Below are 27283 nucleotides of genomic sequence, written 5' to 3' on the forward strand. Positions count from 1 at the left end.
ATGGTCTCGATCTCCTGACCTCGTGATCCGCCCGTCTCGGCCTCCCAAAGTGCTGGGATTACAGGCTTGAGCCACCGCGCCCGGCCGAATCTTTTGAGTAAAGTGGTTCTTGAGTGTTCTGGAACTTGATATGTTTCAGTATAGATTTTCTCAAGGTGTTTTCTCTCCTTACTCTGCCCGGGTACAGTGCCATCTCCTCTGAACCTGTCCATTTCTGTACTGCAGAGGTCCCTTGCTTTATTATTGCTTCTGTATTTGATACTATTTTAGTTGGTGTGCTCTAATAATTTCTATCCAGAATTCTCCCTATCTCTGTCTGTAGGTCTAATGTATCATGGTGCTTGCTGTATTACAATTCTGATGTTTATGGTCACAAAGTATCTGAAATACACCCCTTCCATTTAATTCAGATATTACAGTAAATTAAACTAAAATTTCTGGGATTTTTGTAGTTAGTTACCAGTAAACTTTTTGGTTTCTGTTGACTTAATTTTATTCTTACAAACATGTATTCTTTTGTTTGTAGTTTATTGGAAGTATAAAAGTATAAAAAATAGTCTTTAGATTTTATAGCTGTAATTGTTTTCTTCACACATCTCAAAGGAGGAAATTCTTAAGCAATTAAATGATGTGATTAAGAAAGTGGCTTTTTAATATTACTTTCTTCTTGTGGATACTATCATCTGATTCCAAGCATGATGAAGAAAATTGGATTTTAAAGTTAAATTTTATGACCGGGCGTGGTGGCTCACGCCTGTAATTCCAGCACTTTGGGAGGCCGAGGCCAGCGGATCACGAGTTCAGGAGATCGAGACCATCCTGGCTAACATGGTGAAACCCCGTCTCTACTGAAAATACAAAAAATTAGCCAGGCATGGTAGCAGGCGCCTGTAGTCCCAGTTACTCTGGAGGCTGAGGCAGGGGAATGGCGTAAGCCCGGGAGGCGGAGCTTGCAGTGAACCGAGATCCTGCCACTGCACTCCAGCCTGGATGACAGAATGAAACTCCTCCTCAGAAAAAAAAAAAAAAAAAAGAGGTTGGTTTGGTAGTGGAAGTAATTAAAGGACATAAGGACATAGAAAATTTTAGCTTTGCAAAGTAAGATACAAAGCAAATGTTTTTATAAATGCAATGAGTTTAAAATATAAAGTAAAATCTATATTTGTAACAGGCTTGACTTCTTAAAAGTAGTGTCTATTCTTTACGAAGGGAGCCTCTGGCAGAATATTTCTGCAATATTTCCTTGGAGTTTTCTCAGTCTTTTGCTCTTCCATTTTTCCATTTAGAACTGCCCTCATGCTAGGTTGCGAATATGGTTGCAGAGATGCAGTAGAAGTCTTAATTAAAAATGGTGCTGATATAAGCTTGCTGGATGCGCTTGGCCATGATAGTTCTTACTATGCAAGAATTGGTGACAATCTGGACATTCTAACCTTGTTGAAGACTGCATCGGAAAATACCAACAAAGGTATCAGCAGTTTTCTGTAACTAGAAGAGTCCACGTTAACAAAGAGCCACTTTTTAAAAGACTTAGGTAGTAGTACTAGAGTTTATAAGAAACAAAACATTCCTTACTGATAAACAGTGTTGGTTCATCTCCCTCTACAACATGGATTTGCTTACATACATTATAGTCACTTGCTTTGAGGCAGTGTGTGTTGCATGTATCATCTAGTTTATCTAGTGAACACCAAGACACTGGAATAACTTCAGAACTGAGAAGGAAGAGTCAAATGTTTTACTAATTTTTTTTTTTTTATGAAGAGGGGTGAACCTCCCAACTTTTTATACTTAGAAAGTTTTAAAGAAAGAATCGTTGTTTAAACATGTATATAAAATATTAAGCTGATATTTATCAAATGCCTATGCCATGATTTTTTATGTTTTTTTTTTAAACAGGAAAATACAGAAAAGCACAATGAATAAAGTTAGTCACTCATTACCACTGAGGAGCCTCTGTTAACATTTTGAGAAATATCCTTCTAGTCTTTTCCCATAAAATTGAATTCACCTGTAAATCTGAATTGTAGCTTACTTTTTTATGTAACATATTTTGAAGGCCTTTCCCTCAAAAATACTTTTTCTATAGTATGATTTTTTTTGGTGTATGAGATTCCATTTATTTAAGTTTCATTTAATAAAGCAATTTTCTACATGTAGTGTTTAAGCTATTTATAATTATTCATTAGTACACAAAGGTTGTGACTGTCCTTATGCATAAATATTTTAGTATATTTTTATTACCCTTTAGTGTCAATTCCTAGAAATTGAATCACTGAGTTTCAGGGCATGTACAGTTCTTTAAGCCTTTGGTCTATGTTGACAAATTGCCTCCCAATTTAGGAGGTTTTTAAATTTTCTCCCCTTCCTTTTTTTAGATATGGGGTCTCCCTTTGTTGCCCAGGCTAGAGTGCAGTGGTGCCATCATAGCTCACTGCAACCTCAAACTCCTGGGCTTAAGCTGTCTTCCTGCCTTAGCCTCATGAGTAGCTGGGACTACAGGCATGTACCACAATGGCCAGCTAATTTTTTGTATTTTTTTGTAGAGATGGGGTCTTGCTGTGTTGCGTAGGCTGGTCTTGAACTCCTAGCCTCAAGTGATCCTCCTGCCCCAGCCTCCCAAAGTGCTGGGATTACAGGTGTGAGCCACCATACCCAGCCTAAATAAATTTCCCATTTTTAATCTGCCTCCCGTCCTTAGTCTTTAATCTTACCTACTTGAATGTTGGTATAAAAAACTTGCTAATTTGATAGGCAAAAGTGAGATTTCATTATTGTTTTAAGCATATGTTTTAGAAATAAAACTAAGAAGTTGTAAGCTTTAGAGGAAACTCTAAAGTTTATTTATTCAATATTGACTCAATTGTATAGTTAGGGAATGTATATCTACACCAAGTTAACCTGCCATTTTGTTGTTTCTCTTTTTGTCTAAATCTTAGGGAGAGAACTTTGGAAGAAAGGACCATCTTTGCAACAGGTAGATATTGATTTTAATGTTAAAGTATTATATGTATTGTACAGTTTAAAGTGCTTAGTAAAACTAGTTAATAGTTGTGCATAACTATTCTGATTTTAAATGCATTCTATCTCTCTTCTTAGTTAATCAAGCCCATGTAGATTCTGGATACTTAGATCATGAGGTCATATCAAGATACTGTCACTTAGCTTGAGACAGTAGATCTCAGTTTCAATGAAGGTATCCAGTGGGAAAGAAGTAGCCTCCTGATTGGGGCCGTGAGCATTCAACTTTTTCAAGTAGGAGACATTGTAACTTGTTAAATGATGAACTTTAGCTTGGCAGATCATAGATAGTTTCCCCCAGTCTCCCTTAATAATAGGACAAAATATTTACTGTTATGGGAAAATTCTTTAAATGTAATAAGAAATGAAGAAAACAGAGTTCTAAACTGATTATATATTGTGATTTCAACGCCACTGTTAGCGTTTTTATTTCTTCTTCAGTCTTTTTTTCTGTGTGTATTTAATTGAGGACTTTGCAGAATAACAACACATGAAACAATTCATGCTTTGCATTAAATTTATTATTAAAGTACTGTTTAACCCTGTTTTGATGTACCAGTTTGTGAAATGTTTTATATTTTCTGCTAATCTATTTGTGTTCAAGTAAGCGGGGTTAGTTTACAGTACTGTGGCTCAAAAGCTAGTGTAGGCAGCTTTCCTTTCCTGCTGACTGTTCCTTCCAGCTTTTCTCTAGAGAGAGGAACCTAAGCATTTGCAAACCCTGAAGAGAAAGTAATCAGGTATCTTGAGCAATTCTGATCATCATCTTGTGTCATTTTTCTACCTCTCACCTGAATCTGAAAGCTACGTTTTTAAAAAATTTTACTTTAAGTTCTGGGATACGTGTGCTGACTGCCGGTTTGTTACATAGCTATACATGTGCCATGGTGGTTTATTGCACTTATCATGAAAGTTGCATTAAAGCTTGTTTTCCTTTACAATCCATCTGAGTTAATATGTTCATGCATGGTTCATGTCTTTTGGCACTTTTCCATCTGGAGCAACTGTTCCAGCCTTCTTCCCTGTGCCTCATATAACCTAAGTGTGAGTAGAGTGAAAAAAATGTACACTGCTATGACTGTACTAGCCATCTCACACAGAATCAGAGAAAAATGATTTCTGAAATGTATAGATATTTAAAATAAAAAGAATTACTGAATATTAATATGGGAATGGTGCTTGGCTCAGTGCTCTAGGAATTATTGAGGTAAATTCAAGGAGTTAATATTCTATTAGGAACAGAAAAACACACTGCCCTAATTACTGTGTTTCCATCATTTATTGAATATACTTACTAAATATATGCTGTAAATAGGACTTTTTTTTAAATACTAAGGCACATGTAATCTCTGTTATCAAGAAGCCTACAGTACAGTTGCAAATGTAAGACTCACTCAGTTCACAGATATCTGTTGAACATCTACAACATGCCAACTACTGTTCTAAGTGCTGGGAATATTGTAGTGTATGAAGTCTCTGCCCTTATGGAGTTCCTAGCTTAGTGAGAGATGAACAATAAGCAAAGGAATATTTAGTATCATAGCAGATGCTATGAAGCAAAACGAAACAGAATTAAAGGATGAAGAGGGAGTGGGTGGAGGTCTGTGGGAGAAGCCTCACAGGCTGAGAGAAGGGCAGGTGCCCAGCCCCTGATGAGGGAGCAGGTTAGACATGTTCATGGGGCAGCAGCAGACAAGTGTGACAGGAGTGATGTGCCCATCGTGGAGGGAGCAGAAGAGGCTGCTAAAGTAACAAAGTGCTAGATTAAGAAGGACCTTGTATTGATAAGGACTTTGGATGTGTACCCACCAGTAACTACCAGATGGCAGAAGGCAGGACGTGTGCTCCCCAATCAGTGGTGCACGTGATCAGATCGCTGCTAAGTGGAGCCGGAGGTGCAAGAGAGTCTTTTAGTGTGCTAATAACAAGGGTTGTCAGGAAGGTGGATTTTAATTAAAGGATGGGGTTGATTTAAAATGTCTGAGTTAAGGTATAGTGGAGGCAGTGGGTGAGGATTCTGAAGTGAAGACTGGGAATGAAAGTGGTATGATCAGGTGAACTGTGAGAAGATGTCAGATTCCACTTGAAGAACAGTCCTTTGGTAGAAGGAATGAGGCTGGAAACATAGTTAGGGCCAAATTGTGGACATAGAATATTTTAAAAATGGGACTTGTTCCTCTGGTTCTAGATCCAAACTCATTTGAATGATAGTTTAAAAACTTGTTCAAACAAAGGTAAACAAATAATACAAAACATGAGAAAATTATCTCGAAGAATTAAAGCAGTAGTTTTTTTTTAAAAAAAACTAGGAAGAAAGAAATAGCTTTCTACATTAGTTATTGTGGAGATTTAAAGATCATTTTGGTTTTTTTAATAGGGGAGTTATTTGTTCTCTTGTTTAATGATTATGTTGTGTTTTTGTTAAAGCAAATCTCTAAACTGGAATAAAGTTTCAAAGCAGTAAGTTACAAAAACAACATATACCCAACCAAGTTATTTAGAGACCTTTTTATATTGCTCGGGTCAGAGGGACTGTCTGTCTCTTCCTTACCATACTTCTTGATATTTTATTTTGGTGGTGCTCAGAGAAGTAAATAATTTCCATATTGTCTTTCAAAATTTATGTGACTTCCCCTTCCTCCTCCTTTTTTTTTTTTTAAATTGAGTTCTTTTAGGAGTAGTTGGCAATGCAGTGCTTTATAGCCCAACTTTTGTTATGAGTTTTATACAGATTCTTCTTTTTAAAATTTTGTGACTTTAGTTAAAATGAATCCTTAATCATATTTTAAAATTTGTTATTTAGTATTTTAAAATAAATTATACTTGATTTATTTAAAATATAATCTTAAAGGTCCTTTACATTTTGGGGTTTTAAATAGAAACACTGCCACCTTGTGTTATGTGCAGCTAATGTTGGATAAACTGAAAATCACTAACCTGGTGTATTGCCAGTTGAGGAAAATATACTTTTCTGTATTCTCACACTTGCTGACCCGTGTTTTCTTATGTTTTACCAAAGCGAAATTTGACACACATGCAAGATGAAGTAAATGTGAAGTCACATCAGAGGGAGCTTCAAAATATTCAGGTAAAAAGAAAAAAAATGTGGTATCTTCCTTTAAAAACAATTCCAGTATTTGTAGTGGGATTGAGAGAGAAGAGAGGAAACAGGAGAGTGGGTGAAATGAGCGGGGCAAAGAAAGAGAAACTCGTTAACATTATTTGTGATTCTCTTTTTTTGCCTAATCTCTTCTTATTTTATTTTTATTTATTTTGAGATGGGGTCTGGCTTTGTTGCCCAGGCTAGAGGGCAGTGCACCATCTCGGCTCACTGCAACCTCTGCCTCCCAGGTTCAAGTGATCCTCCTGCCTCAGCCCTTCTAGTAGCTTCTAGTAGCTGGGGGATTACAGGCATGTCCACACACTGGGCTAAATTTTTGTATTTTTATTTTTTTTTTTTTTTTTTTCTTTTGAGACGGAGTTCTCGCCTCTGTCCCCTCAAGTGCCAGTGGAGTGCCAGTGGCCGGGTCCCTCCAGCTCACTTCACAGGCTCCCGCCCTCCTGGGTACCGCCACTTCTCCTCGCCTTCCAGCTCCAGCCAGCCTGGCGACTCACAGCGCCGCCCGCACGTCGCCGGCTAGTTTTTTGTATTTTTTAGTAGAGCGGGGTTTCCATCATGGGTTAGCCGACGGGATGGTCCTCGATCTCCTGAACCCCTTGTGATTCCCGCCGGTTCTCGGGCTCCAAAAGTGGCTGGGATTACAGGCTTTGAGCACCGCGCCCAGGCCTACAATTTTTGTATTTTAAGTAGAGAATGGCGTTTTCACCATGTTGGGCCAGGCTGGTCTCGAGACTCCTGAACCTCAGGTGATCGCCACCCCCGCGCTCAGCGTTCCCAAAATGTTGGGAATTACAGGGTTGTGGGAGTCCAACCACGCCGGCTGCCTAATCTTGTCTTAAAGAATTGGACTTTTGTTTATCAATGTTTGAGTCCTAGTATTATAAAATTTATTAATATAACCCGCCCCAGAAGTATGGGTGGTAGAAAGGTAGTTGTTTTAAATATACATTAGAAAAAGCAACCTTTATATAACTATTTTGATTTAAATGTGTCTGTTTGTGGAATTCGTAAACATAACATCTTGGTGTTTATTTTGGAAAATTATACTATTAAAAATGATGATTATTATGTAAATTAAATCCTGATTTTTTTTCGTTGAAGTATTTTCTATTTTGATTGAGAAAATAATTTTGTTAAACTAACCACACAGTACTTTTAGCTTTTATATTGGTCAAAGTTTCCAAATAATATTATGAGGATTATTTTAGAGGAAGGACCCATAATTAATTTTATGACTGAAACACTGTTAAATGATAAATTGAATAGCTGTTTTCAAAATAATAAAAGCATTTTATTTGGGTTTTCTTAGTTTAGTATGTAGTGTAAGAAAATGAACTATGTCCTTAAATTCGAGCCTTTATCTTTTATCAGAGCACTGAAAAGATGATAAGTTCAACAAAACGTTAGAAGAGTCTCATAAATTTGGGTGGTCTTAAGCAAAAGTTAAAATGGCATATTCTTTTGCTCTTTTCTGTGTCTGGATGCTTTTTATTTTTTCTTTATCGGAATTATGATGATTTGCCCTCTTGTAGTATATACTTGTATTTATTAGCTATTATAGGATAGTAATTTTTTATTTTATTTTTGATCTGTAGATTTTAAATCCTTGGCATATCATTGAAATTATTGTATCTTTGTACTTAGTGTTTTACATACGTATGTACCTGTATGACAGTGAACTGCTTTTAAAAAAATTTCTTCTTTAAGAATTTGCTCTTTTAAGATTGGCCTGGCACCTTGTTGTCATTATTATTTAAGGATTTGGAGATTGAAAATGAAGATTTGAAAGAGAGGTTGAGAAAAATTCAGCAAGAACAACGAATACTTTTGGATAAAGTCAACGGTTTACAGTTACAGCTGAATGAGGTAAATAAATCTGCATATAAAAAATCAAAAACCTGTCTTACTACATCATCAATAGCAAATTGTTAATGATTGTTTAAGGTAAAATTAGCTCATTGCATTTCAGAGGAGTTAAATCTTACTGGGGACCAGGCTTTTTACATGAAATTTTACATTTAAAGTAGCATAAGCAAACAAGTAAGGACAGTGTAAAGAATGTTCAGGAAAGTGAGGAGAGATCATTGTGGGCCGCCACTTCTGAGGGGGGCACCTCCTGTGGGAGATGGTACTTCTGTTGAATTTTGAAGGAAGTAAGGGGGAATCAGAGGGCATTCCAGAAAACACTGTGGTGAGCAAAATCACAGAAACAGTGACCTGTAATATATTCCTTGTTGTATAAAAAAATTGGAAATACAAGAAATATCCATGAATCATTTTTTTAGAGGGAAAGTAGAATATATATGAAATCTAGTATAATCAGTTCACTCTTTAAATATACATTTTATTATGTATCACTTATCACAGGTGAAATCTTATGTGATATTTGCATTTCAAAAGTAAGAAGTAACTGCGTGATTGGTACAGCTGTGTCCTTCTGATTCTGATTTTCTGTATCACTTTAATATCTTGCTATCTATGTTAGATTTTCCTAAAATTGAACATATGCAAAAGCAAAAGGCTGAACTATAGTTAGGGCCATGGGATTGGAGAGGAAAGAGTAGACAGAAGATACGAGGACAAAGAACAAGTAGGACTTGTTGGTTGATAGATTCTCAAGAGAATCGAAAGTGCTTCTGAACCTGGATAGTGAGAAGAATAAAAGACAACTCATACAACAGAATTGGTAGTACATTATTTTCTTCTCATATCTTTGACCCCAGTCTTAAAGATATGTGCCAGTCTTTTTTAAAAAGATCTTTGCCAAGTTCATGCCTTTTAAAATAAGCTTTTAAGAATGAAAATATTTTGTCTTCTTTTTAAATTTAGGAAGTTATGGTTGCTGATGATCTGGAAAGCGAGGTAGGATGACATTTTATTTTAAACCATTAAAATTGTTTTAGGAATTGAAGATGCTATAGTAGTAAAGGTTTAAGTCCTGAATTGAGATACAGACCAGGATTCTATTTCTGGTTATTAAAGGGAAATTCAAAATGTATACATGACTAAAAAAGGATGTTTTGAATATAGTGGCATAGATTATTGTAGGCATTTTGTTGTTATTGCTTCTGAAAGTCTTACTTTCTGTGAAACTTGTCCTGAAAATAATGTAAAATTCTAAACATAAAGAAAATGTCTGAAAACATTAAGATTGAAAACAGAGATTTGAATTTTTTATGATTTTGTTTATAGATATTGTATGTTTCATTAGTATATTTGTAGAAATTATCAACTCTACTAGTAGAGTTCACCAGGTTGGAGAATTCATTAACTCCAGTCCTTAATGTAATTCCAATTCATGTTTTCTAAAACACGTTTTTAACCCAATTCCAAGCACAGGGTGATTTTACTCTATTTATTCTGTTTCATTTCAGAAAGAAAAGCTGAAGTCCCTTTTGGCAGCTAAAGAAAAGCAACATGAAGAAAGCTTAAGGACTATTGAGGCCCTGAAAAATAGATTTAAATATTTTGAGGTATAGAAAGGTTAAATTATTTCCTATAACTCATAATGGGTAATGTTAAGGGGCTTGGCAGCAGACTTGAATTTGAATTATAAATCTCTTATTTATAGTGTGACCTTGGGCTGCTTATTTAAAGTCTTCGAACCTTTGCCTCTTTGGCAAAACTGGGGTGATTGTCTCTTTCTCCACATAGTTATAAAGGTTGAGATCATTTAAATTGACTAGCATGTAATTGACATTTAGTGTCATTCTAGTTTCTTTTCATTGTCCATCCTTACCTTTTTAAAACGTCATATTTCTACCTGTAAATTTGCAGTGAGTATAATGATAATAAAAGCATTCATAAAATGAACGGTGATATGTCCAGGATTATCTCAGAAAGGAGTCATCACTGGGCATCACTGAAGGTAGCTGATTCAGCATGAATCTTTTATCTTTGTTGGTGAATGCAGCCCCAAAGTACACTAAAAAAGTGTCTTAGTCCATTTGTGCTGCTCTAACAAAATACAGAAAATTTGTAAAGAACAAATTTATTTCTCACAGTTCTGGAGGCTGGAAAGTCCAAGATCAAGGATCTGGCATTCATGTCTGGTGAGGGCCTTTTGCTGCATCTTCTCCTGGCAGAAGGTGAAAGGGCAAAAAGGGGCCTAAGTGAAGCCCTCATGACTTGATCAGTTTCCAAAAGGCCCTACCTCGTAATACCACCACAGTGGGAATTAAGTTTCAACACATTTTGGCAGACATTCAGAGCATAGCAAAATAATATTTTCTTTGTAAATAAAAAACTATGTGTGCATTATGAAAAATAATATAAAACATGTATGAATCTCACAGATAATGTTGCAAGAGAGAAATCAGACACAAAGAGTACATACTGAATGATTCTATTTTTATGAAGTTCAAAAGCAGATACAACTAATCTATGATGTTAGAGATTAGAATAGAGGCCACCCTTTGTTTGGGGTTACTGAGTAAGGTGTGTGAAAAAACTTTTGGGGTCCTGGAAATATTTTATATCTTAATCTGGGTTGTGTATAATTACAAAAGGTATGCATATGCAAAAATTCATTGTATTATACACATTTAATATGTGTACATATTTATGTCACTGAATTTTCAAGATTATTCAGAAACACCATTTTATAAACCAAAAAATGATCTAGCTATAGTGGCTTCTGTCTTCATATTTGAAGACTTTTTTAGGTTAATTGTGAAACTGATGATTGCTAATATTTTAATAGCACTGACCAATGTACTTTGCATTCTTGACATGCATTAAAAAACAACTCTGTGTGATAAGTTTTTTGTTACCTGACTTCACAGATAAGGAGGTTGAGGCACAGAGAGGTTTACCCATGAGGGATTTCACAAATAGTAAGTGACAGAGTCAGGATTTGAATCCAAGCATCTGACTCCTTTGTGCTGTAACTACAATGCTAGTTTTACACTTAGGGTCATTCAACAGGTGGGATCATATTGTACATCCTGTTTTGTAGCTGTTCCCATTCAATATGATGGGGACATTTTCCTCAGTCACTATATACTCATTGTGATGAATATTTATGCTAGCAATGATTTTTTACTTTCAAACAGAAAATTACAGGTCCCACTTTATACATGACCTAGTATTTATAACAGCAGCCATTAAAAACTACTAAGAATTTGCCTGGACGTGGTATCTCAGCCTGTAATCCCAACACTTTGGGAGGCTGAGGCAAATGGATCACTTGAGCTCAGGTGTTCGAGACCAGCCTGGGCAACATGGTGAAATCCTGTCTCTACTAAAAACACAAAAATGAGCTGGGCAGAGTGGTGCATGCCTGTAATCCCAGCTACTTGGGTGGCTGAGGAAGGAGAATCACTTGAACCCAGGAGGTGGAGGCTGCAGTGAGCTGAGATTATGCCTCTGCACTCCAGCTTGGACGACAGAGTGAGACCCTGTCTCAAAACAAACAAACAAAACAACAACAAACTACTAAGAATTCATCACTTACTACAAACATTGAATATCTACTGCTGTATTATCTCACATGCTTAAAAAACCTTAACTGTTAACAGAATTACTGGTATGAGTTATGTATAATAACTTAACGTAGCTATTTCCCTTGTATGTATAAAAATATGGGGAAAATGGATAGTTTAGAATGAGGCTGATTTTATGTTACAACTTTTATGTTTGTTTTCATTTGAGTAATAAAGGTAATAAGACCAAATTAAGTTTTTTGAACTCCTTATGTGCATAGCACCCCCTTATGCATGTATGAGGCCATTTAGTAGTTATTGTAAACTTTAGTATTAAATATTCCATAGAACAAAGAGCTTAACTAAGCTTATAGGTATTTTTTCATACCGTGGGGGCACTAATGATTAAAGGAGGTGGCATTAATTTAATCATGGAATTGTGGACTGTTTTATCGTGGTCGACTACTTCAGAGTTTGGTATGTAGCTATTAGGACTGATACACCTAAATACACAAATATGAACTGCATCTGCCTGTCCTTACTCTTCATTTTACTCTGGGTTTTTTGTTTTGTTTTGTTTTTGAGACAGGGTCTCACTCTCTCACCCAGCCTGGAGTGCAGTGGTGTGATCACCACTCACTGTAGCCTTGACCTCCCCGGGCTCAGGTGATGCTTCCACCTCAGCCTCCTGAGTAACTTGGGTTACCCTGCCCAGCTAATGTTTCTGTGTGTATTTATTTATTTATTTATTTATTTATTTATTTATTTATTTACGTTTTACTCTTGTTGACCAGGCTGGAGTGCAATGGCACTATCTCGGCTCACTGCAACCTCCGCCTCCCAGGTTCAAGCAATTCTTCTGGCTCAGCCTCCCTAGTAGCTGGGATTACAGGTGCCCACCACCACGTCCAGCTAATTTATTGTATTTTTATTAGAGACAGGTTTTCACTATGTTGGCCAGGCTGGTCTTGAGCTCCTGACCTCAGGCAATCCACTCGCCTCAGCCTTCCAAAGTGCTGGGATTACAGGAATGAGCCACCGCGCCTGGCTCGTTGTTGTATTTGTTTGTAGAGATGGGGTCTTGCCACGTTGCCTATGCTGGTCTCAAACTCCTGGGCTCAAGTGATCTGCCTGTCTCAGCCTTCCAAAGTGCTGGGATTACAAGTGTTCTTACTCTTGAAGTGTAACATTTTAATTTTTATATTAGATTCTTCGTATTTGGCTTACTTGGGAAAAGGAGCAACCCAGTATATTTTGATTCACTATATCTGGAGTTTCTCTATTATTTCCTAACTAATGGATTGATGGATTTATTACTATGTGTAGGTCTCTGCCTCAGTTTCATTTCCTGCTCTCTGTCTCGTTTTACTTTCCAAGTACTTGGTATTTTATAAACTCTGGAAGAAGAGGTTATGTCGATATTTCATAGTCAATGAGGTAGGGTTTCTGCTTCCTACAGTGGTAAAGTGAAATGAGTTATTGACATGAATGTGGCCACTTCCTTCCTTTTCAGGTAAAGCAGTAGCAAACAGTAGTTTTTGAAAGTTGTTTCAGTTCATTTAGGGCTTACTTTTTTTTTTTTTCTTTTGAGCAATGAAGTTTTTCCTTAAAACATTTGACTGCTTTTATTAAAATGCTTAGTGAAGTACTTTATTCCCACCTGATCTCTCTAAGTGTTGCTAGTGTTTCTTTTGTGAGTTTGAGTAGAATAATGCTCTGGAGAAACAGGAATGTCAAAAATGTAGTTTTAATGACTGCATCATTAGAGCTAAAACAGACACAGAATTTAACAAAATGAGGCAGCATTCACCCTAAAATGTTTTATGCTTCTGATTTCAGAGTGATCATTTAGGATCAGGAAGTCATTTCAGTAACCGTAAGTATAAAAATATGGATTATCATTACAGTTCACCTAGTTCAAGCAAAGAAGAATGTTTATTCTTACTTGTTTAACTATATATAAATAATTGTACAAGATATTCCTGCTGCTAAACGTCATCAACACATGTAACTAGGAAGACGTTAAGATGACTATTGTAACTTCTAACATATTCTGATAATTACTGAAGCTCTGATTCTCCTTTGCTACCTGTATTTTAAAATTGTATATTGTATGAATTATCAAATTTGCCTTGTTGATTAGTAGACATAGATATTCGTCTTGTGATATTTAGGCTTCATTTTTTTATGGAAAGAACATAAATGCAGTTTTCTAATTTGGAGAAATCAGTCTCAATGCAAGTAGGCATTTTAAAATTACATGTTCAATAAACATTTATGAATTATTTTTAGACTCTACATAATTAATCTTTTTTATTCTGCAGTGTTAAACAATTTCTCTAGAAAATCTGTTTTTGTTTGTTTCCTAGTGACTATTAAACTATCGTCTCGTACAGCAGTAATATTTATGCTGTTACAACAGTAATATTATGAAAGAATATCATTTTTGTTTTGATTATAAGATACGTTTTATTATCATGTAGCCTAGTTTAACAGTCTTCGATGTTTCTGAAATCTTAGTGATTCTGCTGAGAGAGAGCGTAGAAAAAAATAAGAAAAAAATAAAAACCAACCTAGTATCTACTGTTCAGTAGATTGTAGGTACTTCTGTTTATAGAAATAATAAGGGAAAAAAGGGGGTATTTTAGAATGAGGATACTTTTATGTTGTACCTCTTGCTTCTGTTTTGTTTGAATAATAAAGGAAATAACATCAAATTAATGTTTAGCCTACTTTAATATGGATATTTAAGTTAAAATGTCATTTATATGGATTTATTTAGGAAAAGAAGATATGCTTCTTAAACAAGGTCAGATGTATATGGCAGACTCACAGGTAATAACTGTTTTTTTTTTTTTAGTTTTAAAAAACATTTAAAGAAAATTTCTGTGCCTTTATAAAGAGGAGAAAGTAGCATTGTAATAGAGTAAGGTTTTCATTATCAAAGACAGGTTGGTCCTGCTTTCTTGAGTTTAATAAAAACAGATGTTGCTGTTTCTGGTGCCCTCTAGAGTGTTTTTGATGATAGTGGTTATAATAAGAGATTTGAATTGCAGTTTCGTTGCATTTGATGCTGAGTTTCTGTTCATTAACAGTGGTCAGTTAACTCTTCATATTTGCCCATATAAAGGGGAGGACAGATATAAATAATTCAAAGTTAATTTTTTTTTTCCTCTTGATCCAGGGGAAAGGCAATTCAGATTTAACTAACAGTAAATCTGTAGGGATCTACAGCAGGCTCTATCCTTGCCTCCTCAGTGGAAAGGATTCGGCTGAGGGGCAGAAGTAGGTTTAAGTCAGAGGGAGAGACCAAGGGAAGTTTTAGGGCAGGAGCGAGTTTATTAAAAAGTGTTAGAGCAGGAACAAAAGGAAGCAAAGTACACTTGGAAGAAGGCCAGGTGGGTGGCTTGAGAGATCCCACTGCTCTTGTTCAGCCCTTGGCTTGGGATTTTTATACACTGGCTTGGTTTTGGGGTTTGCATTTCTCCTCCCTTGATTCTTCTTTTGAGGGCAGGCTGTCTGCATGCGTAGTGGCCTGTCAGCACTTAGGAGGGTCCACATATGTAGTGCCTTTACTAAGGTTGTGCACATGCTCTCTAGGGGCTGTTTTCCTTTACCAGTCAAATGCCCCTGGAAGAAGGTCATACATCCACCACTTTGCCTCTTAGTGTGCATGCTTGAGCCTGCTCACCCAGCTCCGGAGATCTTATCAGGAAGTGGCTGTTACCAGCTCCGGGTGTTTTCTATCTATTGGGAGACTCTCTTTCCCTGGTGCTGGCCATGACCAATCATTCTCTTGACAACTCTGATAACTAGCTGGGTTTATTTTGGTGGTATTTTTATAATTTAGAGAATATTCTGTTGTTTTAACAGTGAAAGTACACAGAAGTCAAAAATCTTATTAGAAGTTAAATCTATAATTCTATGAAATTATCTGCACATTTAAAATGACAATACTTGTTTTTATTCAAGGTTATGATGGTTTGCTTCAGAATTTGAAGTTCTAAGCACATTATGTGCCATAAAACATAAATAATAAATATGTTTTGATGAAGTTGGTGATATTCATGTGTGGGTAGGTGTTATGAAGGGGGAAAGAAAGACAAAATAGCACCCAGTAGCCATGACCGTTTTCCCTTGTTCTGCTAGAAATAGACTTACGTGAACACAAGTCTGAAAATGTTGTGAATGTATTAAGGAAATCATATCCAGAACTGTTTTCTTACTACAAAAATCAGCATTGTGTTTTTCTTCCATCTTACTACCTAGTCTGATAACCCTTTGACTCCTGATGATGTGCAAACTTTCTCTAAGTTTGGCAAATAAGTACAGTAAATGTCTCCTTTAGGCTTTTGTGATTGATGTCTTTTTGTTTTTTTCTTTTCAGTGTACTTCCCCAGGTATACCAGCCCATATGCAAAGCAGATCTATGTTAAGACCTCTGGAGCTATCTTTACCCAGTCAAACATCATACTCCGAAAATGAAATTTTAAAGAAAGAGTTAGAAGCAATGCGAACTTTCTGTGAGTCAGCAAAACAAGACCGACTGAAGCTCCAAAATGAACTGGCACACAAAGTGGCAGAATGCAAAGCTTTAGCATTAGAATGTGAAAGGGTCAAGGAGGATTCAGATGAACAGATAAAGCAATTAGAAGATGCATTAAAAGATGTGCAGAAGAGGATGTATGAGTCAGAAGGTAAAGTTAAACAAATGCAGACCCATTTTCTTGCCCTTAAAGAACACTTAACAAGTGAAGCAGCCTCAGGGAATCACAGACTAACCGAGGAACTGAAGGATCAGTTGAAAGACATGAAAGCAAAATATGAAGGTGCTTCAGCAGAAGTGGGGAAATTAAGAAACCAAATCAAACAAAATGAGATGATAGTGGAAGAGTTTAAGAGGGATGAAGGCAAGCTGATAGAAGAAAATAAGCGATTACAGAAGGAACTTAGTATGTGTGAAATGGAGCGAGAGAAGAAAGGAAGAAAGGTCAAAGAGATGGAAGGCCAGGCAAAAGAATTGTTAGCAAAGTTGGCCCTTTCCATTCCAGCCGAAAAATTTGAAAACATGAAGAGTTCATTATCAAATGAAGTGAATGAGAAAGCAAAAAAATTAGTAGAAATGGAAAGAGAACATGAAAAATCACTTAGTGAAATTAGACAGTTAAAGAGAGAACTTGAGAATGTTAAGGCCAAACTTGCTCAGCACATCAAACTAGAGGAACATGAACAGGTTAAGAGCAGATTAGAACAGAAATCAGGAGAACTTGGGAAGAAGCTCACTGAGTTAACACTGAAAAATCAGTCACTACAAAAGGAAATTGAAAAAGTTTATCTGGATAATAAGCTCCTCAAGGAGCAAGCACATAACTTAACAATTGAAATGAAAAATCATTATGTTCCTTTAAAAGTAAGTGAAGACATGAAAAAATCACATGATGCAATTATTGATGATCTTAATAGAAAGCTTTTAGATGTAACACAAAAATATACAGAAAAGAAGCTGGAAATGGAGAAATTGCTACTGGAAAATGACAGCTTAAGTAAGGATGTGAACCGCCTAGAAACTGTGTTTGTACCTCCTGAGAAACATGAAAAAGAGATAACAGCTCTGAAATCCAATATTGTTGAACTTAAGAAACAACTGTCTGAACTTAAGAAAAAATGTGGTGAAGACCAGGAGAAAATACATGCTCTCACGTCTGAAAACAGTAACTTGAAGAAGATGATGAGTAATGAGTATGTGCCAGTTAAAACCCATGAAGAGATTAAAACGACACTGAATAGCACATTAGCTAAAACTAACAAAGAATTATTAGATGTGAAGAAAAAATTTGAAGATATAAATCAGGAATTTGTAAAAATAAAAGATAAGAATGAAATATTAAAAAGAAACCTGGAAAACACTCAGAACCAAATAAAAGCTGAGTACATCAGCCTGGCAGAGCACGAGGCAAAGATGAGCTCGCTAAGTCAGAGCATGAGAAAGGTGCAGGATAGTAATGCTGAAATATTGGCCAACTACAGAAAAGGCCAAGAAGAGATTGTGACACTGCATGCCGAAATTAAAGCCCAGAAGAAGGAACTCGACACAATACAAGAATGCATTAAGGTAAAATACGCCCCAATTGTCAGCTTTGAGGAGTGCGAGAGAAAATTTAAAACAACAGAGAAGGAACTAAAAGACCAGTTATCAGAGCAGACACAGAAGTATAGTGTCAGTGAAGAAGAAGTCAAGAAAAACAAGCAAGAGAATGACAGGTTAAAGAAGGAGATTTTTACCCTTCAGAAAGATTTGAGGGATAAGACAGTTCTCATTGAGAAGTCTCATGAAATGGAAAGAGCATTAAGCAGAAAAACAGACGAGCTAAACAAACAGTTAAAAGACTTGTCACAGAAATATGCAGAAATAAAGAATGTGAAAGAGAAGCTAGTAGAAGAAAATGCCAAACAGACTTCTGAGATACTTGCGGTGCAAAATCTTTTGCAAAAACAACATGTTCCATTGGAACAAGTTGAGGCTCTGAAAAAATCTCTTAATGGCACAATTGAAAATCTAAAGGAAGAATTGAAGAATATGCAAAGGTGTTATGAGAAAGAGCAGCAGACAGTGACCAAACTGCATCAGTTGTTGGAGAATCAAAAGAACTCTTCTGTACCCCTGGCAGAGCATTTGCAGATTAAAGAAGCATTTGAGAAAGAAGTTGGAATCATAAAAGCTAGCTTGAGAGAAAAGGAAGAAGAAAGCCAAAACAAAATGGAAGAAGTCTCCAAACTTCAGTCTGAGGTTCAGAATACTAAACAAGCATTAAAAAAATTAGAGACAAGAGAGGTAGTTGATTTGTCTAAATATAAAGCAACAAAAAGTGATTTGGAGACACAGATTTCCAGTTTAAATGAAAAATTGGCCAATCTGAATAGAAAGTATGAGGAAGTATGTGAGGAAGTTTTACATGCCAAGAAGAAGGAAATATCTGCAAAAGATGAGAAGGAATTACTGCATTTCAGCATTGAGCAAGAAATCAAGGATCAGAAGGAACGATGTGATAAATCCTTAACAACAATCACAGAGTTGCAAAGAAGAATACAAGAATCTGCTAAACAAATAGAAGCAAAAGATAATAAGGTAGGTACAAAGTAGTCCACATGACTATGTGTTGGAAACCCAGAGCAGCACTCTTTACCACAGAATCTCACAGGAAAGCAGACACAGGTATTAACAAAGTGACCATTAGACACACCCTTTCCAGTTTGGCAACTTGTGTGCAAAAATTCCGAATTGAAAAAAAGTGAAGTAATGCAAACAAAAATCAAAAGCATTTTTCCTTCTGTTTGTTTAGCTGTTCTAGCCAAGAATTGAGGAATGATGGGGAGACTTAAGGCTCATTTGTCTCACAGATGAAGAGTCAAAAGCCAGTGGGTTTGTGGCATGTGAAAGGTGGGGAAGAGAGTGATGGGGAAGCTCTCCTTCTGGGCTGCAAGAAACCAAGAACACTGGGGAGCATCCAGAGTTGGTCTTGGCACTCACCCATAGTAGTAAACTGAGCCCTCCAATTCATTTTATGTTCTGTTGCTCATGTCTTTCTACAGACTAGTCCCCTCATCCAGAATGTCCTCTCCCTCCTTTCTACTGAGTTGAATCCTATACATTCATTAACATGTTATCCTCCTTCCTAAAGCCCCCACTGTCCAATCTAGTCTATGGTAAACAGTTCCTCCTCTAAGATACATGTTTTTTTGTGGTTTTGCCATCCCTTTAAAACATGTATATTACCTTGTTATAATTATGTAATTGATCTGCCCAGTTTTTATGAGCAGGGTTTATAACTTTCCATCTTATCTTTAATTCTCATGGTACAATTTACAGACAGGTACTCAACAATATTTTTGACACTGGTGTCGTATAAAGTTTTTACTATGGAGATGACATATAAAGACTGACTGCAGTTTTTTCCTTTCAACATATAATGATTAAATGCCTTCTACATGTCATGTGGAGTAAACACAGACACAGACTGCCCTCCCCATTGGAAAGTATTTGTACATACTATCCTCTGGCACACCATCTCTGTGATTGAGAATTTAAATGCTCTAAGCTTGTTCAGAAGGTAGCTATGAATATATATAGTAATATATATATTACTATATAAATATACTTATAAATTTAAGTATATTATTATACTTAAGTATAAGTAAATATACTTATAAATTGTAAGAGCTAATTATTAATATCTACTTGTTGCCATTTATTGAGCATGTGCATATAATTGCATTTGATTTTCTTTGTTTTTTTTTCTATTATTATTTTTCAATAAAAAATGTTGCAGGGGAGGAGATGGAGTCTTGCTATATTGCCCAGGCTGGTCTTGAATTCCTGAGTTTAAACAATCTTCCTGCCTTAGCCTCCCAAAGTGTTAGGATTATAGGTGTGAGCCACTGTGCCCAACCTGATTTTTTTAACGCTGAAAGACTGTCCACCTTTCATCAATGTAGCATCTAAGGCTCAGCAAAGTAAAGGAAATGAGTCAAGCTCATACAAGTCGACTCTGTCTGACTGTAAAGCAGGGGGGGAAATGCTATGTTTCTAGGCACTTCCTATTCCTATAAACAGCCTCCTTGTTTTTTTTTCTTCTCGACAGCAAAGTAGTCTTAAATAATACAACTCTTGAAAGGAAAAAGGAACGTATGTTAGACTTACATGGGCCATACCCTTTTACTTTTCACACTTTGTTGCTGGGAATCCCCCTTCCCTTCCTGTGTCCCATATGTTACCTGGAAGATAGTTCATGTGCCTTCATAGATACTTACAGTCTAAAAGTAAGAAGACAATGTTTATACTCACATCTTAGGATATATGTAATATTTATTGTAATCTGGTATTGCTTTTGTAAAGAATTTCTGGAGAGGGATTTAATTACAAATTACATATTATATGCACCGTTGATAACAATCCTGGCAATATTCATATTTCAATTTTCTGGTGTATAAAGATAAAGCTTGTGTCTCCGAAAAGGAATGATTTATGTACAAAGATGTTCATTGTACATGAATAAGTGAATAATATGTTTCTCCCACAACGTTTTTTTTTTAAAGATAACTGAACTGCTTAATGATGTGGAAAGACTAAAACAAGCACTCAATGGCCTTTCCCAACTCACCTACACAAGTGGGAACCCCACCAAGAGGCAGAGCCAGCTGATTGACACTCTGCAGCACCAAGTGAAATCTCTGGAGCAACAGCTGGCTGTGAGTAACCAGGCACACGGGGCTTTGCGTGAATATGTGCTGGTTCCCTGTAGTTAGTTTGTAAGGCTAATTTAGAAATTAAAGTGATCTGTAGCTGTGTTTGGATCCAAGAATGTAATTGTTTTTATATACGAAAAGTTACCTATACTGGTGGTGTAATAATACTTATTTGATGCCTACTGTACACCAGGTACCATATTAAACATTTTACATACTTTATCTATAAACTTTATCTTCATCACAATCTCACAAAGCAGGTTTATTCCCTCCATTTAATTCTTAAGGAAACAAAGAATAAAATATTTGATGCCTGGGGTCATTCAGCTGGGGTATAAATGTGGAACTGGCTGACTCCAAATCCAGCATCTTTCTCATTGCAGTGTACTCTCTAAAATATTGGTCCACTAAACTAAAGGAGGTTTTAAAATAATCTTTTATCTTGGTGAATAAAGAGGCATTCCTATGGTTTTATACCTTATATAGAAGAATAAATGCCTGGATTTAGAAGCTAATGTTGGAAGGTCTGGTCTCAGTCTTGCCACTTACAAGGAAGTGGCAAGGAACATTCCCTTTAACTCTTGGTTTTCTCATCCACAAAACAGAGTAATAACTGATTACTTGTTTGTTTACATTTTTTTTAAAGATGGAGTCTTGCTATGTTGCTTAGGCTTGTCTCCAATGGGGTCTTGCTATAGGCTGATCTCCTGGGCTCAAGTGATCCTACTGCCTCAGTTTCCTGCGTATCTGGGACTATGCTTTTAATTATGCACTAATACACACAAAATGCTAAGTAAAATGGCCCAATCACATGTAAATTGCTGTTGATGTTTCCCTATTTCATAGAATTGTTTATTTTTTAAGAGGAGAAAGGTTTTTTGTAGTGTTTATTTTTTAACACTGTAGGCCTACAGATTAAGGATGGTAAATTGTGATTTTGGATCTTATCCAAAGGACACTAGTAATTAGAAATATTTGTTTATTGTTCATTATCTTCATGACACTGTGCTAAGCAGGGATAAAGAAAGTATGCCATTCCTGTCCCCAAGGAATTCTGGGTAGTTAGGGAGGCAAAATACAGATTCGTAAAATGACAAGATGAGAGACGTCAAATATAGAATTGAGAATGCAGATTCTAAGTGATGGGAGTTTCCAGGAAGGAAAGATTAGTGGTGTGGTGGAAGCTAGTTTTAAAGAAGGGAGTACCTGGCTTCAACTTGTAAAGCAGATGCTATTTTGGTAGGTGAAAGGAAAGTAGAGGCTCTTCCATCCAAAGAAAATAGTGTAAAAAAAGCATGGAGATGGAATACAAGTGGCATGGCCAGAGGGCATTGAAAGGCCTGCCTGTAGAGTAGTCCCCCTCTTACCAGCTGAGGTTGTGTTCCAAGACCCCCCGTGGGTGCCTGAAACCATGGATAGGACCTGCTGAACCCTATCTAAGCTATGTTTTCCCCCCATATATAAATACCTGTGATAAAGTTTAATTTATCAATTGGGCACAGTAAGAGATTAATAATAATAGTATAATAAAATAGAACAATTATAACAATATGTTGTAATAAAAGTTATGTGAATGTGGTCTCTATATCTCCCAATATCTTATTGTACTATACCATGGGCAACTGAAATAGAGAAAGTGAAACCGCTGATCGCAAAACTGCCAATAAGAGGGGACTGCTGTATTTAAGAGCCAATGTTTGAAGCCAAACTGTGGAAGTCATTGAGAACCAAACTGATGAATTTGGATTCTCTCATGTATGTAAAGAAGTGTCACTCAAGGTTTTTGAGCCAAAAGTGATGTTAGGAAAGAGGTACCTTAGTCTCAGAGGCATGATAGGGAATACGGTGTGGAGATAGGAAGACAGGATAGGAAGCGTTTGCAATAATCCAAACATGTGATAAGTGTCTACAGAAGGTCATGGCACTAGATGTGAACTAAAGCAATAATTTCATGTTACTTAGAGAAAGTAGCATTACTGTCATTAGCCATGCATTCATTAGAGAAGTTTCTATTGTTATGTTTTGGAATTCTGCATCTGGTAGGTCCAAGGTAGTTTGTTGTTAGAAATAGCAGGAGCCCCTTAATAATAATAATAGTTTTGTAGCATGAAGCCTGAGCATTGTCCAAAGTTTGGAAATGTCAATGCTGATATTCACATCTGCCCATCTTTCCACATTTCTAGGATGCTGACAGACAGCATCAAGAAGTAATTGCAATTTATCGGACACACCTTCTTAGTGCTGCACAGGTAAAGAGCTACTTCTCCTTTGGAAAGAATATTGCTTTAGAGATAATAATTTTTTATTTTCAAATAAATTTATGTGAAAGTAATTGATGTTTAAAGTAGCTGCACCCCATATGCTTATTTAAAAATAATTATGTTTCTTTTAATCATGGTTTGTGGATCTCTCAGAAAAATTTACAAAGCTATATGGCAACACAACATCTTAAATTTAGTGTTGTCTCCATCTGCTTGTCACTCAGTTTATAGACAGTTTGGTAACATGTGATGGTAGCACACGTTAATGGTGTTGCTAGCTGGAGACAGTGCCTTGACATCCACACGTGGCTGTCATCTAAGAGGAGAGGGGGAATGGCTTTGAATACTAGAAAAGTACAAAAGTGACAAGCAGGGTGTTATGTGTATAGGACTGTAGTAATTAAAGACAAAATGATTTGTTAAGAGAGAATTGGTGATAATTATTTACCAAGTCTTAACTTGGCTTGGTAAAGCCAAGGAATAATTAAGGAATAATATTATGAATTCCCTTTTTTAGGGGTGTACTGAGGAAGTTATTGTTTAAAAAAAACATACTAAGAAATGATTAACATATAAAGGATACTATACTTAATTTCCTGTAGAAACACCATGAGCAGCATCCCCAAAATTCTCAGAATAGATTTTTTGCAGGAAGAAAATGTACTAAAAGAAACAAATTTTAGAATGACAGAGATAATGGGAATTATTTGAATTTGAAGTATGTTAGGTCACACTGTAAAAACAAGCCAAAAAAACAAAAAAAAAAACAAAAACAAGAAGGGAAAGATTCAAAAAAAGATCAATTTTAAACGGAGAACTAGATAAAATAATGAAAGATACTTTATGATATCAAATTCTTAAAATCAATAGACCTGCCATTTCTATAGGAGATGGAGGGGAAACCAATGAAAAAGAATGAATGATATGATAGAACAAGGTATCTTAGCTACTCTTTTGAGCAAATCAGAGATAAGAATTTTAAAGTTTTTTGCAATTATTAGAGAAGATTATTGAGGGACAGTGAATAGGAAGTTCAAGTGGGGAAATAGTAGAAAATCTGTATCAGAGAGGCTGAGAAACTCACTAGTATTGGCCATGAGAGGAAGAGCTTGCTCTTAATGAAAAATACAGCAAACTAAGAAGCCTTTCCACTTTGTATGATATGCACTTCCAGAATTTGAAATTATTTTCTACTGTGTCCTAATGAAACATAACAAAAGCAATTGGCATCAGAAATAGTCTTGCCTTCCGGCATCATAAAGTTAACTAAGAAATTCAGTTCAGTCAACTATGGCTAATGTTTGAAATGTAAACATCCTGCTGTTATAGAAACAGATTTTGGAAGCAAAACTTTTCATATTAATAGGAAGTGTTGTGCTGAAACCTATTCAGGTACTCCAGGAAAAAAAACGTACGTGTGTGTTGGGAGGGGGTGCGGTATTGTAATAGGCCCACCACATTGCGCTGCATTTAATCAACTCATGCCATCATTTTAAGTTTAAAGTATGTTTTAAAAATATAAATGGTGAACATGCATGTAAAAAAGATAACTTGGTTTCATCAGTAATGGGGGAGATGCAAAGGAATAAGAACATATTGGAACTGGAAATATTACACACAGGATTATAGTCTATCGTGTTAGCCAGAGTGTATGGGAAACGGGCATTTTTAGTCCATTGATGGTAGTGCAGATTGTTATAATCTCTATAGAGAGAAATTTTGTAGTACTTAACAGAATTAAAAATTGAGACTGCTTTTGACCCAGCAATTTCTTCTCTAGTAATCTTTCCATTAAGATTGGAAATACCTTAAATGTCCATCATTAGGGGAATGGGTAAAGAAATGTAATATATCCATGCAGTGGATATTATACAATAACTTAAAATAATTGAGTAGCTCAAGGGAAAGATTTTTATGACACTATATAAAAAAGCAAGTTATAAAATAATATATATTATATGAACCTATTTATGTAAAACATAAATATGGGTTTTAAAAATCAATTACTTAAATTTTAAATTTTTCTTAGGAGATAGAGTCTTGCTCTGTCATCCAGACTGGAGTGCAGTGGCACAGTCATAACTCAATACAGCCTCAACTCCTGGGCTCAAGTGATCATCCTCCCTCAACCTCCCAAGTAGCTGGGACTACAGGCGCATGCCACCACACCCAGCTAATTTTTTTTTTTTTTTTTTTTTTTTAAAGTTTTTGAGATGGAGTCTCACTCTATTGTTTAGGCTGGTCTTAAACTCCTGGCCTCAAGTGATCCTCCCACCTTGGCCTCCCAAAGTGCTGGGATTGCAGGTGTGAGCCACCGTGTTCGGCCGTCAGTTAGTTTTCTAATTAAAAAAAAATAAAAAATCCTCAGCAGCAACAACAGATTTCCTTGTAGTTTACTTTGCTCATGTATAACTTATGCTGCCCTATCATTCAAGGCTGTTATTAAAAAAGAGAAAGAGGGAGGTTTATCCATATGTTTTCTGATAATGGATGTTAGAGCAACTGGTGTGCTCTAGTCTTTTTTTTTTAGATGGGGTCTCGCCCTGTCACCCAGGCTGGAGTGCAGTGCCACGATCTCGGTTCACTGCAACCTCCACCTCCCAGGTTCAAGCAATTCTCCTGTCTCAGCCTCCTGAATAGCTGGGATTACAGATGTGTGCCACTACAACCGGCTTATTTTTGTATTTTTACTAGAGACGGAGTTTTGCCATGTTGGCCAGGCTGGTCTCAAACTCCTGACCTCAAATGATCCACCCACCTCGGCCTCCCAAAGTGCTGGGATTGCAGGCATGAGCCACCACACCCAGCCGTGCACTCCTTATTAATTGACTTTATTTTCATGATAGGGCTGTACCCCCTTTTCCTTTAGATATCACAATGGTGAGGATTTAGCATTTGATGAGTTAATGACTAGTTATGCTTTGTAAAAGCTTTGTCTTTAGAATTCTTATGTAAACAAAGATTACATAAAATAATGCTCCTCTTTCTTGTTTCTCCGAAGGGTCACATGGATGAAGATGTTCAGGAGGCTCTGCTCCAGATCATACAAATGCGGCAGGGGCTTGTGTGCTAGCACTTAGCACTGACGGCCAGTATCTGTTTTATCTTGCTGGTGCTGAACATTCTTTGTGCAACTCCATGGTCTTTCTGGGCCTTACTGTGCTGGTATAATTAAAATAAAATATATTTTGTTCCATTGGTAGGTTTTTTTTAAAAATTAGATGAATATATTAGTCTTTTTCAATATCAGTTTGAATCTTATTTTCTGTATGTGTTAATTTTACAAATAGGCAAACAACATAACACTTTGCCCTGGATTGACTACATATTTTTAAACCTTCGAGTCCCTAATAAAACATGAGCCATCTGAGTGAGTCCATATGAAGCGAGGTTAGGCTGAAATAATTTCTTAAAGATGTCTTTCAGAGAAATTAATTTGGTTGGTGGCCACTTTTAGGTGGATCAAAAAACCTTTCAGATCCTCAGAACCCTGAGACATAATACAGTGGCGAGGAATGTGTTATGACTTGGCTGGCCAAGTTACATATTACAGTATCTTTATTGAGGTAACTGCATTAGTGTCTTTGGCCTTTTTTGTAGTTATAGGTATTTTTTCTTTTTACACTAATAACTTTTATGCCTTTTAAAATAAATTAATTTTCATAAATGGTTTGTGGTGCTAAATTACATTTAGATTAAGAACAGGCAGGGGTGGAATATATCAGGAATTTATAATAAAATTGCCTCAATCTCTAAAACAGTATCTTAATTTTTACTTGTGGTGACTATTCTTGCCACAGTATTAGTGAATAATGATAAATGATACACTAGATTTTTCAAAGTGTCAAAACCTTTAGACTTTTTTTTAGCAATTAGTTTGACATTTGCTACTATAGTAACCAAGCACTCATTATATATGCATCCTCCAAATGTTTCATGCTTATTTATAGGAAAGTTATACTAATGAGATTAATAATATGAAATACAGTTTTCCTGCAAAATTAGCATTAGAGAATTGATTTTAGATAACAGATTTTCGAAGTTTTAGAGAAAAGTGCAGTAATACAGTAAACGCTAAGAGTGTATAGATAGCCAAATAACGTAAGTGGGCATGTTTATGGTAATTACTCTGAAGTAACCAACCATTTTTATGTACTGCGTCTCATTAGGGAAAGTTTATATGTCTTGTTATTTTTTATTAACATTGTATTTAC

General features: G+C 36.1%; 1 protein-coding gene across 1 annotated transcript in view; it reads left to right on the forward strand.

Annotated features, from left to right (window-relative positions):
- Positions 1-26450, forward strand: part of UACA (uveal autoantigen with coiled-coil domains and ankyrin repeats) — a 103410-nt gene extending 76960 nt beyond the window's left edge. The window contains exons 6-17 of the mRNA XM_017851059.1: positions 1259-1468; positions 2940-2977; positions 6041-6109; positions 7901-8008; positions 8972-9004; positions 9517-9615; positions 13405-13441; positions 14348-14400; positions 15953-18691; positions 20659-20811; positions 22992-23057; positions 26071-26450. Of these exons, the coding sequence (XP_017706548.1) occupies positions 1259-1468; positions 2940-2977; positions 6041-6109; positions 7901-8008; positions 8972-9004; positions 9517-9615; positions 13405-13441; positions 14348-14400; positions 15953-18691; positions 20659-20811; positions 22992-23057; positions 26071-26142 (3677 nt within the window). The 3' untranslated portion in view covers positions 26143-26450. The remainder of the gene's footprint in view (positions 1-1258; positions 1469-2939; positions 2978-6040; positions 6110-7900; positions 8009-8971; positions 9005-9516; positions 9616-13404; positions 13442-14347; positions 14401-15952; positions 18692-20658; positions 20812-22991; positions 23058-26070) is intronic.
- The last annotated feature ends 833 nt before the right edge of the window (positions 26451-27283 follow it).

The sequence above is a fragment of the Rhinopithecus bieti genome, unplaced genomic scaffold, assembly GCF_001698545.2.
Source record: "Rhinopithecus bieti isolate Rb0 unplaced genomic scaffold, ASM169854v2 scaffold_31548, whole genome shotgun sequence".
Taxonomy (NCBI): Eukaryota; Metazoa; Chordata; class Mammalia; order Primates; family Cercopithecidae; genus Rhinopithecus; species Rhinopithecus bieti.